At 31.9% G+C, this 17,786-nt stretch overlaps 3 protein-coding genes across 3 annotated transcripts; 1 reads left to right on the forward strand and 2 right to left on the reverse strand.

Moving 5' to 3' along the window:
• Positions 1 to 1,611: 1,611 nt before the first annotated feature.
• LOTGIDRAFT_168136 (hypothetical protein) lies at positions 1,612 to 5,193 on the reverse strand (the record flags this gene model as incomplete). The annotated part of the gene is made up of 1 exon (XM_009066003.1): positions 1,612 to 5,193. One exon carries the CDS (start codon positions 5,191 to 5,193, stop codon positions 1,612 to 1,614), a length of 3,582 nt encoding a protein of 1,193 aa, XP_009064251.1.
• Positions 5,194 to 8,157: 2,964 nt separating this feature from the next.
• On the forward strand, positions 8,158 to 13,066 carry LOTGIDRAFT_168137 (hypothetical protein; the record flags this gene model as incomplete). The annotated part of the gene is made up of 7 exons (XM_009066004.1): positions 8,158 to 10,333; positions 10,681 to 11,189; positions 11,542 to 11,723; positions 11,908 to 12,028; positions 12,204 to 12,324; positions 12,537 to 12,652; positions 13,019 to 13,066. 7 exons carry the CDS (start codon positions 8,158 to 8,160, stop codon positions 13,064 to 13,066), a joined length of 3,273 nt encoding a protein of 1,090 aa, XP_009064252.1.
• A 1,213-nt stretch (positions 13,067 to 14,279) lies between these two features.
• On the reverse strand, positions 14,280 to 17,183 carry LOTGIDRAFT_131114 (hypothetical protein; the record flags this gene model as incomplete). Its single annotated transcript, XM_009066005.1, has 6 exons — positions 14,280 to 14,572; positions 14,702 to 14,909; positions 15,253 to 15,360; positions 15,643 to 15,774; positions 16,402 to 16,551; positions 16,974 to 17,183. Coding segments are annotated over 6 exons (1,101 nt in total), but the record flags the coding sequence as incomplete, so codon positions are not given.
• Between the last annotated feature and the right edge of the window lie 603 nt (positions 17,184 to 17,786).

The raw sequence follows: 17,786 nt of genomic DNA on the forward strand, positions 1-17,786 counted from the left end.
ACTTTAACTTTATAACCTTGATTTTTTTCACACAAGAAACTAAAGATTTGTTTCTAGTAAAATAACACGTTTTCTAGTTTCTACACATGATTGATGAGCAGATCAACCAGCCGTGATTTTCAGTTTATCTCTTTGCAAATACTAAGTCTCCAATTTTCTAATCTTATTATAGACACATTAAACTTGAAATTATAATTTGTATTTTTGTATTTCAATATAACTTTGAATTGATTGTGAGAAATCACATTATTTCATTCTTTGATCCGTGACATACCTAGTCTTGGTTATCAAGACATGACATTATCAACTTACAACATTCATTATAGTGTCAAGTGTCATGACAAACTTGACTTGTTTTCCTTCAAGTGTATTTAATGTGGATTGATTATAAGGGTTGCCCTGTCTATTCAAGTATCAAGTATTTAAGATCTGAATTCATACGATACTTTATTTTATAAAAGATTACCACCTTACTATCCTCATTCAATACTAAATACCTATACTACCATGTTTTGTATGTATTAAGGTGGGACGCAGAGTCGAATTTCAAATTGATTACTAGAACATAATAACAAAATATGTCCTCTATGGTAACAACTTGTGCATTACTTAATATATGACAACGAAGCCAGGTATTTCATGTTGAAAACAAGAAAGTTTGTTTGTCTCGGTAGTTATTAAAAATAAGAGAGAGAGACCTAAAACAGTTTAATATCCGATTCCACAACCTTTTTTCCTACATTGGAACCATGTCCAGGCATATTTTTGTACTTGTATTGAATCTAAACTTGACAGCAATACGTGGCGAGAAGATTTATGCTCCAGTTACTGATTTATCATCTCATTCGGTGAGTCCACAGATTGTAATAGTAACTTCTCTACTGAAATTTGTTCGTGTGGAAATAGTCACATTGGTCCTGCTTGATGAAATATGAAAACAATTCATACAATTTATGTTAAGATTTGTTTATTCATATATTCACAATCAAATTATTTATTATCCTCATTCATTGGGTAAGTGAAAGTATATACAATTCTGTCTGATACGGCGGAGACAACAGGCAGGGTGACATCATGTCATAATGTTGAATTTATACTCGAATATAATTCAACGTCAGTCTACCAAATTCTTACTGTATATAATAAATTATTATTCTTCTTCATATTTTACCATCATTTATGTCATAAAACATACTAAAATGACAAAGACTTATAAATTTGGTTATTATGAATGAGAAAATAGGCATAAATTTATTTAGGTGTTTGAATAGTGAAAATAAGGAAAATGTACTTCCAAAGGAAAACAGTCATCTTACTCTTTTCTCCACCAGCCGATGACAATCAAATTCAGCTATCCGTATTACATCTCGGAAGCAAAAACCGATGTTCCTGCAAACGACCATAACCATAATACTCTTAGCAATTAAAAGTAATTCTTGTTTTGACATTAGGCCATGTCCTTGAGAATTCAACACGTACTCAACAGGCACTGTCAAAATTTATCATTCTTATTTCACTTAATCTACATAGAATGACGTGTATTTCAATTTTATTGTATACCTTTTTTGTCAGTTACAAATTGTTACACGTATAAAAAATAGTCAAATAGACCTATATATATGATGAATGGATGACATTTTGTTCATCTGATATAGATGATTCTGATAAAGTAATGTCTGATAGTGGAGTTGGCATTAAACATATCAATTTATCAATGACAAATCTCTCACGTATTTTAAGGTAATTACCTAATAATAAAAACGTTCTAGCATCACTTTCTAACAGGCCTCTAGTCAATTCACCCCATGCTATTATTAGAATCAAATGTCCAAAATGACGTGAATCGTACTTAGCATATTTAAAACTTTTCGTACAAATATGACTGTATATGAAATTCTTAGTTAATAAAAACAACGTACACTGACTGTGTCGAATATTATCCCTGATTTCATGAATAAGCATATCTGGTGTATTGTTCTCACAATTAGGAATGTAAATCCTGAATTTCCAATTTCTTTTAGTTAAACGAGGTATTAGGTTCCTTGTGACCCACCATCGGCACTTCGAGTCATTTTCGTCAAATATAATAACCATATCATACAAATAGTCATTTCTTATTACCACATTTTTAAAACAATGAAAATTTTCTATTTTCATTCTAGAATAGCCTAAAGCAATGATATTTTTTCTGTTTGAATAAATACAGATTGATATTAGTGCAATCAACACTAAGAAACACGAGGCCAAAATTCCCACTATGGCGCTTAATTGATGAGAATCATTAGAACACTGCAATTTACTTCTATCAAAACTCATGATATCAATTTCACCACATCGGACATGACGTCTATCAAAAACTCTACTCCTATGACCTTTGACCCAGTCAATCAGATCTATATTTTGACAATTACAGATCCACGGATTGTTTGATAGTATAATCCATCTGAAACCAACCATAACTGACAGTTCAGATATCGTTTCAGGCAAGAGAAAATGTAGTTTATTATTCTGAAGACTCAACAGTTTAAGATTTACAAGACCCTCTAAAAGGCCTGCAGGAATTGTTCTAATTCCATTGTTATCTAAATATAGTTCTTCTAGAAATCCAAGCTTATGAAAAGTATTTGATGCCAAGTTGATAATACTGTTATCACTGAGGTTTATCTTTTTAAGACTGAGCATGTTGGAGAAGAAATCGTCTGCTAGTCCTTGAAATTTACTAGAATTAAGATAAATTTCCTCCAGTGAAGAAAATTCCACTTTTGGCTTTGCTTGAAAAGCTGAATGTTCTAAATCATTTCCATCCAAATAGATTTCCTTTGAAGACATGGGTAAATCGGTTGGTATGGAGGTCAAATTACGTGAACAGATAACAGTTTCCGGAATCAGGTCAATTTCTCTTGTATAACATTTACACAAGTTGGTACAGTTTGGTATTTGACACAGGAAGTGTACAGATGGGACATCAGCTATTTTCATTAACCCTAATTTGGGATAGGTGAAGCAATTACGAATGATGTAATGGCTGGTGTGAACAGGAATATTGTTGACGACAACGAGTTTTTCTTTTAGCCATTTCATGTCACAGGTACAAACTACAGGATTATAAAGAAGATTGAAATCAGCAGAAGAGAAGAATGGTTGAAAATGGCTCAATTTGTTATTAGACAAATCAACCATTGTTAGTGAAGGAACGTGTTCGAAACTAGTGTCTGCCACGTGAACCAGTTGACAATATTGACAAACAAAGTTCTTTATGGTAGTCCTAGACATTCCGCCATCAAAAACATTGTAAATTGTCTCTATGGGATTATAAGATAAATCCAGATTGATGACTGAGTGTAAGAATCCACAAACACCAATATCTGAAATGTTAGTGACATTATTATGACTAAGGTCAAGTTTGTGAAACAATGGAGGCATGTCAAAGTCCTCACTCTTTAGAATTGTGTGGATTTCATTCTGTCGTAAGTCCAATAACTGAATATTGACGAGTTCATCAAATGATTTGGTGTCTAGTGTTGTTATCCTGTTAAAGCTTAAATCCAAAACTTCAAGTTGGGTCATTGCATCAAAAACATGCAATGGAATCCAAGTAATGTGGTTTCTGCGCAGCAAAAGTGTCTTTAAACCTTTTCCTACGGGAAGTTCCTTCAGCATATTAAAAGATAAATCCAAGACCACTAATTCCGCATGAAATGTTGTATTTTGAATGAATTCGAGATGATTTCGTGATAAATTGAGCACATTCAAACTCGTCAGATTTCCAAATAGTGCCTCTGGAATATTGGTAATATGGTTATTGTCAAGACGTAAAAGAAGAAGATTTTCAAGATTATCCAGGCCGATATTACCAATAGTTGAAATATGGTTGTAGTTTAGATGCAGTTCCTGTAGTGCTGTTAGATTCCCAAGCGTTGCGGGTTCTATTGCAGCAATCATGTTATTTCCCAGATCCAGATGAACAAGGTTATCTAAATCCTCAAACACAAGATCACTTAGTACTTCAATTAGATTCCAACTCAAATCCAAAAATACAAGATTGTTCAGTCCAGTGAAAGCACCATTTTCAATAAATCTTATATCATTATCACTTATGTCCAGATATTCGAGTTCTGTGTAGCTTTGATTGAAGAAAAACGCCGGTATTTGTTCCAGGTCATTATCCGAGAGATTCAGGTTTTTCATAGCAAAATGTGGCGAGCTAGAAAGTTGTAGATGTTCAAGTAAATTCTTAGAAATATCCAGATGGTGAATGTGGTCACATTTGGCAAACACTGCGAAATCCATGTACTGGAAACTATTTCCTCTCAGGAACAATTTTTCTAGTTTATGTAATCCATCACAGAAATCCTGTGATATCCTGGATATGAAGTTTTCTGATAGATCCAGATATTTTAAAGATGTGGCCCCATGGAACGGTGTTGGTGGAAGGTCGTGAAGTAGATTGCTGGTTAGATTTAAAAACTCAAGGTTAGGAATATTACGGAAAGATTGGTCAGCTATCTGTGATATATGAGACATGCTCAAATCGATCATCTTAACATTTAAAATTGTATCATCAACGCAAGAAAAGGCAGACCAAGGAAATATTTCCAATGATAAATGTTGAAGTAATATGATTTGAAGCTTAGATAAATTACAGAAAAGCCCAAGAGGCATATCTCGTAATGGATTGTTAGAAAGATCCAGATAGGATAAAGATTTTTGATTCTTAAAAAGACCCACTGGGATTTCTTTAAGCAGATTACTACCAAGGTCAACCACTTGTACATTGGACAATTGATAAAATACATTGTAGGAGATTGTATGAAGCTGACAGAAGTTAAAATCGTCCCTGTGTTTGCCTGGATGCTGGCTGGTAGTAATATTAGAATGTTTACAGTAACAGTTATGTTGATGTTCAGCTAGAAACGACTGGTCATGACATCTTACTGACACATATTTTATGTGTTCAGGATAATATTTCCATTTGCCAATTATGTTATAATGGGGCCAATTTTTCATACATATCAAATTATCAAGTACTCTATCTAAAATACATCCTGATTCCTTTTGATTTGGGAAATGAATAGATACCGCACTACCATTCGGCCATCTGACATCAAAAGATCGTTGTTGTGGCTTTGCTATCACCAACTCAAGAACACAATATACATTCAGCACTATGAAAATTAAGCTGAAATTCTCCATCTGAACCAGTTATAAAGAAATTCCCCGCATTCTGGGTGATTCTGGAAAATACCAAAAAGGGAAAACAACTATAGCCTAAACTACTAGATCTATCTATCAGCGGTAATGACAAATATTTGAGTGTCGATTTCGAAACTGCAACAAGTAGCAAATGCAACCCTCTGCCATCCTTACTGAATGCAACTGTATAGATTGCAGAGTGTCGACAATGAGACACCATTACAGACAAATCTGTCTATCGATTTTACAATAAAAGAAAAAGACCCAGGGGTCTTTATACTTAAATGTAATTGAAAAGGCTCAAGCATCATAAATGTCTGTGGTGAATATTAGTTTTAGAATATTGTAAAATCACAATTGCTGTGTATTTTTATAAATAGGCCTAGACCTATAGCCTACCTGTACAGTGCAAGTGTCCATAAAAAAGATAACGGCCTACCTACCTATCGTATTAAATTCAGTCCAATAAAAGTAAGCTTTGTATTATCCAAAAAACGAAAATAGTATAAGTATATCGGATGTTAAAATAAACCTGTCAACTTGGGGGAGTCATTAATTATCCACGCGTCTTCCGCAACACTTTATTATACAACTTTATGTGTTATGTCTAGATTATACTATTATATAGAGCATTATAAATATCGTTGTGTTTAGTGTGCCATTTCCTGATCGTTAGCACATCGCTTGAGATTCATTTTACGAAAATTCTAATGAATTTATGCTCTATATTGTGTAAATTTTAAAAACTTCTCTGAATGTTGTTATTTGCTCCAAATATTTTCAAATAAAAGCTAACTTTACTATGATCTGAATTCGGACTAGTTATGTCCCCTAGAAATAGCGATCTTTGATGGTGGAGGCCAGAAGGCTATTAGCTGGAACAAAATGGCTGACAAAAAATGCTAATTTATTCCGGGGTAAATTATCTACATTTATCTGCCATTTCTACGAAAAATGTGTGTTGTTTAGATTGCATGATAATATTCAAAGAATTATTTTCAAACCTGGGTGAATAAGAGGCATATTCACTGGCTGGAAGTAATACAAAATGAGCTGTACATTTTGTACACCTTAATACTCGCACACACTGTGAGTACTGTGACTGTCAGTCACTCAGTGTCACCGACTGAGTCTCACGAGTTACTTTCTTACTTCTTACTAATCTTACGTTATATACTATTATATAATACAGTAGCCAAAACTGATGATACAATATGTGCTATAGTTAGGTTTTAGCCCCTCGTGAAAAAGCGAGGAGTATGAACTTTAGAAGCAAGGACCTTGAGTTCCGTACATGATTTTGTACATGTGGACATATTTTCGTTTTATACAGTCAAGTAACCTAATTTCGTGGAAACCTATTATTCGTGGATTTCTGGAAAGGATTAAGAATTTACATGAGCGACATTGCGCGACCTCCGCATTAGTTTGTTATAATAAACATGGGTTTTCTGTACAATATCAGCTAGTAGAATGAATCCAGTAGTTTCAAGCAAGGTAAAATGTATTAATGTATACTTTGACAAATACAAAATGGCGGATTTCAGTTATTACCAAACGTCACCATTTTTTATCGGTCGAATTTCCGTGCAATCCCAAGCGGTAATCGGAATTCCAACTGTCGTCTGCTAGAATATATTCAAACCAATGAAGTCACGTGATCAACAAGCCGATTCCATGTCAGCAGAAAATTTCTATGAAACACAAATTGGGCCATATTCTTATGTTGTTTCAGTGACTTTTAGCAATAAATCACGCTACGTATCTTACTTTGTCAGACGCTTTTTGTTTTTAAATCCTGGTTCCTTGGAGGAATTGTCACTAGTTATAATGAATTGATATTAAAGATAAATACTAAGAGAAGTTAATTATACCACCCGGTATCCATACGTGTTTTTCTCGACTTATTTATAGATCAAACATTGTACATGAAAATAGGTGACGCATTCTGCCGCCGTTGCCAAGTTGGTTGCTCATGAAATATGGGTCAAAGTGAAGGATTCATAAAGAAAATTGAAACAAACAAATTTTAATTATTTTGTAGAATATCTGAGGAAACATCTAAGACATAAAAAATTTTTTTCGTTTTTTTAACTTTGATGAAATTCGGTGTTGAATCCTTATATCCACGAAAATAGGTTACACCACTGTACAATAAATAACTGTTCCTAAAACTAACCTTCTCAAAAGTCTCAAGGCATCTGTACTCTTTTAAAAAATAAGATATGACTCTACTTACCTTATATAAGTCACTAAATAGCATTCTTGTAGCTGATATTACATTGACCAACCAAGATAAGTATTTTTTGCTCATGCAAGTCCTGTCATAGGTTAAGTACAAAGCCTGTAACTTTCTACATATATTACTGAAATGGTGAAACAAGCCTTTTTCGCACTAGCAAATAAACATTTTCGGTTTATAACCAGAAGAAATATCTACCTCCAGTAATGGATTTTGACTGGATACGATCCAGGTAATATGCAGTGTGAAACCAAACAATTAGTTAACCGGATATGAATATCAAATTGGGTATAACGTGAATAAACACATCAAAATGGATATTGTCATAGAAATACTTGAAAATCTGAATGAAAGGTATTAATAAAGTACATGAATATGCATCAGAAAGGAAAAGAGGAAATTATATTGTTATTATGTTAATATTTTATAATGATGAGCATTGCAGCTCAATTGTGTCAATTGTGAAATGGTGAAAAAATACAAAGTTATCTAGATAGCTTCACTTGGCAGTGTGAAAGCGAGTATTCAGATAAGATTGCAGTAATTTTTCTACTCGGTTATAACCGAATATTATAATTCTGTTTTGCAGTGCGAAAGGTGTATAAAACAGGTTCAGTAAGAGCTTTGAGCATTGGTATGCATTTTTAAGCAGTTTGCTTTTTCTTTTAGGTTACAGTGAATGGTTTGGCCTTGAAGTTGTTTTGTTATTGTAAATAATGATCATGGCTAATCCAACTGAAATGAATTATCTTGGTGGAGCTCGACCTAAAACCTCTGTTGGTAGTAGTACAAGTAATGAAAAGAAGAAGGAAAAGAAACATGTTGATAAATCTTGTAAATATGGAAGTGATAAGTGTGGTGGCTCACCTTATAGAAATCAGTTCTTAAAATCATGTTCGTGTTGTCACAATCCAGAAAAAGAAAGGCATAGGGTAATAGCTAATGACACAACTCCTAATCATACTTTGGAAAAGGATAGTACAATTTTTTTAGACTGTGAAATTCAACAAGGCTGTATTCCAATTAAAAATGAGTTTGATCTTGACAATGTGAATCATTTTAGGAGAAAATTATGTTACAAAAAACCTGTTCAGTATTCGTGTATGGAAGACAGTGCTGTTACAGGTTCATTATACAATTTAACTTTAGACTCTAATACTGAGTCAATGCATTATTCTAGTCAAGAAGATTGTACTGGAGTTACATTAAGTGATAGTAAAGATTTTTCATCAGATGACAGAACTACAGATCCTGCTTTAACAGTATCTTGCCTTCATTCAAATTGTACAAATAGTAACCCACAGGCATTTGTCAAGTGGAAAACAGCAGGGTTAGCTTTAAGGGAAGTACTATCTAAGAAAACTAATAAACTGAACAAAGGTAAAGTGTCATTTCCAAGGGACCATTTAAAATCTGATCATACAAGGTGTTGGTTACAGAGACTTCATGATTTTGATGAATACAATGAAGATTTTTTTACCTTTTGTGATTGTGAAGATGAAGAAACTTTAACTAAAACTGGTTCATCATCCAGTTTACTTTCATTTGATTCAGCAAATTTGTCAAATCCTTCAAATGACAGTAGCAGTAACATTTTTCAGTTAGATCCTGTTTCATCTTGTTCTATTCCAACCATCAAACGCATAACAATACCTATTGATCAAACTAGTAAAGATTCAGAGAAAACTTCAATTAATTTAGAAAGTAAATCTGACTCTAAATCAGAGTCCAAGTTGTTAATCAAAAACAATGTTTGTAACTCAACTGTGTGGGAAATGCTACAAAAACCTTATTTATCTTATAATGAAGACAACTTTAACAAAGTTAATCATGTTGACAGAATGAACCAAGTTGACAATGTGCAGCATGTTGATAAAGTTAACCCTCTGAACCAAATGTCTTTGTTGTCTCATGATATCTGTGATATTTCTTTGTGCAATAATAACTCTAGTAATGAAGAGTCAATGAATTTAACCCTTCCTATTACAATATCTAGTCATAATAATACTCAAGTTGAACCCAATACATCGTTATTATCATCAACTCACAATTTTAATAGTCAGCAAACACAATCAAATAAACAAAGTGATTTAACATTATGTTTTGACAATTTAAACACACCTAGTCATTTATTAGCACCTAATTTGTGTGGAACTGTAGATAAAAATGTGAATAAATCTCCTGTAAATACATTATTGAAAAAATTGGTAGCTGATGTATCTCATGAATGTGCAGGGAGCAATTCTTTATCTAATATTGAACAATCTAGTTTTGAACAATCAATGCTTGAACAGTCTAGTCTCAATCAAACCAATGATGAATCAACGTTAGAATTTCAAATGTGTAATTGCCTACAATTTGTGTCATCAGTGTCTCAACCATTGTTAAGTTCTCTCAATTCAACAGATTTGTTGAACTCACACCTTCAATGTGCAAATTGTCTGAATATCAACCAAAATTGTGATTTCTACTCAAACTCTCAGAAATCCTTTCCACCAGGAAAATGTAGTATCTGTAAAATTTATCACCATCCAGACTCGTTGATTGACATGTCAACATCTTCCTTATTAAATGAATCAGAAACTATAAATGAAGAAAGTACATTAGTAGTATCAAAACCTAAAGTATTATGTGAAAGTGAATCAGATGTTACTGATCGCAGCTCTATTTGCTGTGAAACTAGTGGTGAGATATATTTTAGTGAAGGTACTGATAGTTCTGATTTACCTTCTAAACTGATACGTCTAAATCCAACCAAAAACAATACAGAATATTGTGCTCAATCTACTAGCCGTGAAAAGAAAAAGAAAGTGTTACATATTCGCAAATCTCATCGTCGTTCTGGTTCTACTAGTGATAGTGATATTAATGATGAGGATCATAATGAAAAAGCAATAGGTAGGGTATTGGAAATAGCTTATGGGCCTTGTTCCAAAAAAAAAAAAAATATATACTGGTTTTTGATTTTGCTTTTGGGAATGAAAGGGGTTCTAAGTTAAGTCTCTATCATCTGGAACATGCCCAGAGAAAATTTTTCAGGATTTGAATGTTTCTCATTATGGCATTAAAATTAGTATAGTTTGGCTACAAACCAAATTCTACTTACTGATTTGGAAACTAAACATATAGTCTATGAAGATAATCCCACCATTGAAAATATAAAAATCATTTAGTTTGTATTAAGGCCATGCTTTGGAAGTAATCTTACGTGTCTTTGTGTTAATTACCTAATTTCTCTATTTCAGTTGCACCTTTGGAAGAAAGCAATAATATTTTATTGTCAGATATTCTTCATCCTACCACTCCCTTAGCACGCTTCCTGAAAAGTCATATACCTTATGATGAACGTAGTGTTAATATGCCATGGGAGAATATAGAAGATGGTTTAAGTGTAGAAAGTTGTGCTGATGCTGATTCCAATCATTCTTTAACTGGTATGTCAGAAGGCAGCAGTCTCCGTAACACACAACTAGATCCTTATCTTGATACTAAAACAGATGAACCACTCAGTCAAATATCTCAACATATAAAGAAATCATCAGAAAGAAAATCTATGCAAGCTCGACCCTCAACGACCTTACGTAAATTATTAAATATGGAGATACATACTGAACTAAATGGAGAGAATTCTCAATATTCACCTGAAACCTGGGTACGATTAGTTGATCAGATCTCTTTACCATTTGATTGTACAGAAGATGATAATTCCAATGATATTAATAATGATAATTTACTCATTGATTCAACAGAAAAAGTAGGTATATGGATTGGTTTTAAATATTTTACATTTTTGTAATTTCTCTTTGAAAGCAGCGTAGAACATTTATAGTACCATTTCAACTTAATCTTTATTACCGTACTCAAATTTCTTGTATCCTTGCAGGGTATCTTCTAAAACAACCAACAGGATTTTCCATATGGATTGCAAGTCTGAAAATGTCCATGATAAATATTGCAAGTGCATGAATCTATTTGAATAAAAAGTTTTTGTTAATACTGTTATAATAATACATACACAATGTAAATTAGTCCTATACAGGACATAGTGTTAACTTAAGAAAAGGTAACTCTATAAAGGAGTATAATAAGAATAATATGAATTTCAGTCCAATGAGTTTGCTGATCTATGTTTACCAAACTATGATAGTTCAGCAAGTTGTGATGCTGATGATGAGTTTGAATGTGATTGTGAACACTGTCAGTTATTAAAGATTGTTGGAAATACAGATAATATTCTGGCCACTGATAATGTTGATGATAATTCCCCAGATAGAAATAACTATAACTGGTAAGTACATAATTTATACTGATAAACTAATTAGTATAGGTTATTTAACTGGTATATAACAGTATTTGAATTTGATGTTACCAGCATCAAGAGTGTTGAATTTTTAGAGAGGAAACCTTTCAGTAGAGAATGGTTCTTATTGGCCAACTGGTAATATATTTTTTATTGAAATCTTCATTTTTAGGCCTGATTTTCTAGAAGATGATACAAGTTTAGACTTAGATTTATCTGAATTACGACCATTAGATCCATTATTAAATAATTTACAAGCAATACCTCAAGATTTGATTGATCTCATGTTTCAGGTAAGTTTACATCTTAAGTTTTGTTCTTTACAGATCTGTTACTACAAGTAATTCTCTAATATTCCCTGAATGTTGGTTGTTGTCCTATTATCAGATGATTGCAAGATACAGGTCTTGTTTTTTTATGTTCTTATATTAATAAAAGTTTGTAATATTATTTTAATCTGTATTTCAGAATGTTATTATGCAGATGTTAGCTGTGCATCCTGAATTGATGGGAGATCAGGCTCCTCCCCCTGTTCCTCAACATATTATTGATAGTCTTCCAATAGTCACAACAACACAGCTTCATATTGGTAAGTGCTGATAATTACCATCTCATTAACTTGTACTTTGTGGTAGTTCTAAGTGATGCAGGATATTTCAATGAATCGATCATAGAGTTATATAAGTTTATGGTACAGTGGTAAAAATTCATTGAAATTTAAACAAAAAATGTTTTCACTCCATATTGCAATACATAACTGTTTTCAGCAGTAGATTATTAACATAATAATAATTATTTTAGATGAAGAAGTGAGTTGTCCGATTTGTTTATGTCCGTGTCAATTAGAAGAAACATTAACAATATTGTGCTGTCAACATTTGTTTCATCCACTATGTATACAAGCATGGTTAGCAAAGGTACATTTTTTTTATATTTTTAATTTCCTCTTTTAATTCAACAAGGAAAATAAATAAAAGTAAAATTGTATTATTATTAAGTATGTACTTGAATACACATATTTAACTCGTGTGATTGTGAAAACAAACATTGTTTACAAGGATAACAACTTTTATTCTCGAAAAATGTGGTTTTTCAACTGGTCATGGCCAAACCTCTTTCCACTGATCTGCCCTACATGATCCATTGATGATTTAGTCCACTGAAATAGTGAAAAAAGATGACTGAAATTATGACGGTCATAAAATCACCTTGGATAAAATATAGGGTCTTAGGGACAGCTTTGTTTGTATTCTAATAAGATTGTTGTATGTTATATTTTTCAGTCGGGAACATGTCCTGTATGTAGATGTACTATTAATGCTGTTATATAGATATCAAGTGTACAATATATTGTGTCACCAGGATATTCACTGATATATTACAGTGGTTTCATTGTTATAAGATAATTACATTAGTGCTATTATAGTTATATATATAAAGTTATTTAGAGATTGCAGTATATTCATGGATGATCGCTTAAACATGCTTATAGTAATACAATAAATCTGTAGTCACAGACCCTGTTGTTCAAATAAACAAGAAAATTTACTCATAAAAATTCTATTTCTCACTTAATATTCTAAATGTTGTTTTCGCTTATGAACATATACAATGTAATGTGAAAAATATAATCCAATGGCATATGATTCTGCTTTCAAGAATAGCAATTAATTGTGCTTTCTTTCTGATATTTATGAACATATTTATTAGAGACTCATAATTTAATCTTACTCTCGTTAGCTAAATCAAATCAATCTTACATGGCCCGAGAAACACTTGAGAAATAAAGACTAATCTACTGATCCATTATTGCATTATGACTCTTATTGTTATTGTCTCTTCTTCTTACCACTCAGTTCATTTTGATGCTCTACAAAGAATCCAAAAGATCCTTTAATACACTTGATTTTTTAAATGTTTTTGGAAATCATGTGGTATAATATGGTAACAATTTCCATAGTTAATATAGCCAAATAAAAGCTAAACTTGTCTCTATTTAAAATGTTAACAGAAGACAAGAAAGGGAAGTAAGTTTCAAGGAGTTGTATAGAGTAAACATAGATAGGTTGCTTTATATTCAATGTTATCACAATATCTATAGATTGTCTTGTTCTAGAAATAAATAATATGTCCATGTTGTTCATGATTATTATGCTCAGTAGACTAAGGAGCGAGATATAGAGTACAAAACTATTTGCATTGAAAAGTTTTCGGATGCAAGAGACATCGTAATAAATTTAAGGCCTTTATAAAATTGAATGGCATGTAAAACTGAAACAGATATAGTAATGCAAGTGTATGCAACTAATTACTTTTCCTGCTGATAGAGCTCAATCTCAACTATCTGACAAAAACAAGATATGTGTATATATTTATTATTTACAATTTTCATTATATAACATGCTATATTTCTTCAGTCATTTAATCTTCAGAAATTTTGTGTAATTAAATCATACCACCCATAGTCTGTTTAAAAATACCTTCTATCTAGCGACCTCATATACCAGTCAATCAAGCTACTATCAATACCATGTCAAAGGTTGATTAACACAGTAGACCAACATTCAAAGTTTGAAACTGATTATCAACTGTTAAACAGGCCTTTTTTAATATTCTTCTGGATTCGGTGACAAAATTAGAGTAATGGATATCTGGATGTGCCTCTATCAGTTCATCTATTGTATCAAATGTTATTTTCTTACACTGCATTAAACCAAGATATTTTAATTTGGGGTTATTATCAGAGATATATTTAACACCATAGTTTGTAATATCTACACACCAGGCTACGTCCAGATGTTCTACACATTTACCATAGTCTGCTACATATTCTAAAGCTGAAATATACAGATAATAACTAACTTAAAAAACGAATTATTATTTGTAATATAATAAGTTATATCATATTTGCTGTATGTAACTGAACTCTTCAACATCTAGTTAGCAGAAATTAAGTGATAACATACCTTTATCTGTTAGTCTACAGGCAACACAAGACAAAACCCGTAGTTTCTGACAAGCTGTAACAATAGTTTTAATACACTCATCACCAACTGCTCTATTTAATGATACATTTAATGTCTCTAATGAATTACAATGTTCCACCACTTTAGTTAAAACTTTAGGACTCAACTGTGTTACATTAGATATATCTAAAAGTTTTAACTTGGGTAACTGAAAGAAAAAAAATAATACTTTCACCTGAATTTTAATGGAAATTGACTGTGTATTTTTTGGGATAAGTTGTATTTTGAACAGTCTATAAAGTACCTATATTAGCACATAATTACTTTTTCGTACATATAAGGATAGTATGTGGGTATCTGTTATCTCAAGCTTTTACAAGGGAGACAATTATGAGAATCTATAAAGCTTCACCCAACAAAAATCAATTCATTTAATCTGAAGAGGTGCTATGATATAGGTTCAAACCCTTAATACACGAAAACACTGATAACACAACTAGTAAAATTTGTCATTTCTCACCCACTACAGTGACAAAGATACAAAGACTTACCTTAATTATCTGACAAATACTACTGTCTGTAAGACTACATGATAACATATGTAAATAATCCATATCTGGACAATATTTTGTTAATTCAATAATAGCCTGATCTGTAATCTAAAAAATATGATCACAATGAGTGATCGTGAAATATAACAACAACAAAAATTGACAAGAACTTATATCATTTGAATATTAATTATACAAGCTATCGTTCTCAATAAAGATACAGTGTTTCAACTTTAGTCAGTATGAGTACAGAGGAAAATAGGAAACCATGTCATACAGACCACAGCACATATAGTCTATCTGTATCGCTGACAAGAATAACTGTTTAAAATACAACCTATGTTGGGATCACAGTTAACCAATACTCCCTCGAATGAGACTACAACTCACCTTGTCACATTGTTCAATACGTAGCTGTTGTAGACTAGGACAGCCTCTAGCTACTTCTACTATACCAGTATTCTTAATAAGACTACATTGTCCTACATATAATACTTTTAACTGACTACAGCCTTTACCAATCTGAAATATTGGATAAATCAGCAATCATTTGCTTAAAGGGGCATTACGCTTTTTTTGTAAAACATTTTCATTATCTAAAACGTCTTAAATTATACCTGAAAATATTTCTTAAGAATGCATTTTATATCTATGTATCTATTTGATCAAACTGAATTTGTTTTAAAAGGGTGTTAATTAAAAACAGAGTATTAATTGTTAGTTTCCGTGATAGGCTTTTTAATGGCTCGATAAATGTAGTAGAAATCTTTAGAAAGTGAGACATATTTCTCTACAATAAGGCGTTTATTTTACTCAAATCCCTACTGTAGTTTTGTAACCGCATGCAAAAAGCATAACAAAGATTACAAGGTTACGTAACCTTTTAGGTAAAGTTTTGGCTTTAAAAAATTAACTGCTGGATTTTCAAAACTAAAAAAGCGAATGTCTCTTTAATAAAACTATATCAAAATGTTTCCATGGTGATGTGATGGAACTCAATTGCAGCTTCCTGTTCTTATTTATGATGTTACATATTGTAAATATTATATTGAAATATAAGCTTAAATAATGATCATATTGATCAGGCAATTTAAGTGATATCAACTTGTAAGGGTCACAATTAGATTACTAATTTCTCTTACAACTTACATTGATTATAGCTTCGTTTGTAATATTAGAACAGATATCTAAATCTAAATAAACTAAATGATGACAATAAAGACCAATAGATTCAAAGGCTTCACCTGGCATATCAAAACATCTAAAAAACACAAACACAAAATAACAAAATATAAACATCTTAGAGCAACAAAGATATTTTGCACTATAGTCCACTTATAATAGAAATAATTCAGGTAGACCTGCCCTAATAGACTGCACATGTTAATGAAGTATTTTTTTGTTGAAAGGATCTATTCATTCTTAATGATATAAGCTTATCATTATAATATGTTTTCTTTCATACAGTTCGAGACTGGAAATGCAATTTACATTTAAGTAAATATATTCTATCATATTAGTGAAAAAAATTAAGAATGGTCCAGCAGAACATTTTGCAAGTTATTTTATTAAAATTTTTATTATTGTACAGGTGCTAATTTTCTACCCTAGTTACATTCTCCTATATTAATTTCCGCCAATAAAATACATTACCTTGCCATGTTGAAAGTCTTTAAATTTTTACTTCTTTTAAGACACATTTCTATAGTTTGAGGGAATACATGTAGAGATCCTCTATGTGTTGATAAGTCAATTCCTAATATATTATCGCTTATATGTGTCAATTTCACCAATATTTCATCACTTAACTGAGATTGTTCACTTAAATTCACATATCTCCATAGAGCAGGGTCAAACACTGCTGTATACCAGTATCTACAAACACGCGCTGCTCGACACAGTAAATCGTGTAGCGATAGATATTGAAATATATTAGTCAATATTAGTATAGGTAACTTACAATTATTATAGTCACTTATATCTACTTGTGTATCCACAATAGGAATATCTAAATGTTTTGGTTTCACATCAAAGTCAATGTCTGGTACCGGTATCTTATTAGATAATAACAGTTGTTTTGATTTGAAACTTGCACTTGGAGGTTTATACAGTTTTGAGGACTTTGTAAAGGGTCTTGCAGCTTTATCAAAACTAAAATTATGGGGCCGTTTTCCAGGGTGTGTGTTTAATAACAATGGTGAATTGACTTGATGAGTATATGGTCTTCTTGACCCAAAATAATCAACAATTTTATTCCTTGGAGTTGAACTTGATGCAGCATTTTGATGATTCAAATTTAATTGTCTGGAGTCATTTTTGTAAGGTGAATGGTTTCTAGTGGAGCTACATGCACTGGATTTTTTGGGTATAGGTCTATTAACAGCAGATTTAGGTCTTGGATTTTGACCAGTAATCTTATTTTTCACTAATGAATTGTGGCCTAAACTTGTAGAAGCTCTCTGGGTTGATAATAATGTTTGCGGTTTAGGGGTTATCAATAACTTATCATTATCAGATTTGGGTGTTTCTATACT

Source organism: Lottia gigantea (assembly GCF_000327385.1).
Source record: "Lottia gigantea unplaced genomic scaffold LOTGIsca_72, whole genome shotgun sequence".
NCBI classification, from domain to species: domain Eukaryota; kingdom Metazoa; phylum Mollusca; class Gastropoda; family Lottiidae; genus Lottia; species Lottia gigantea.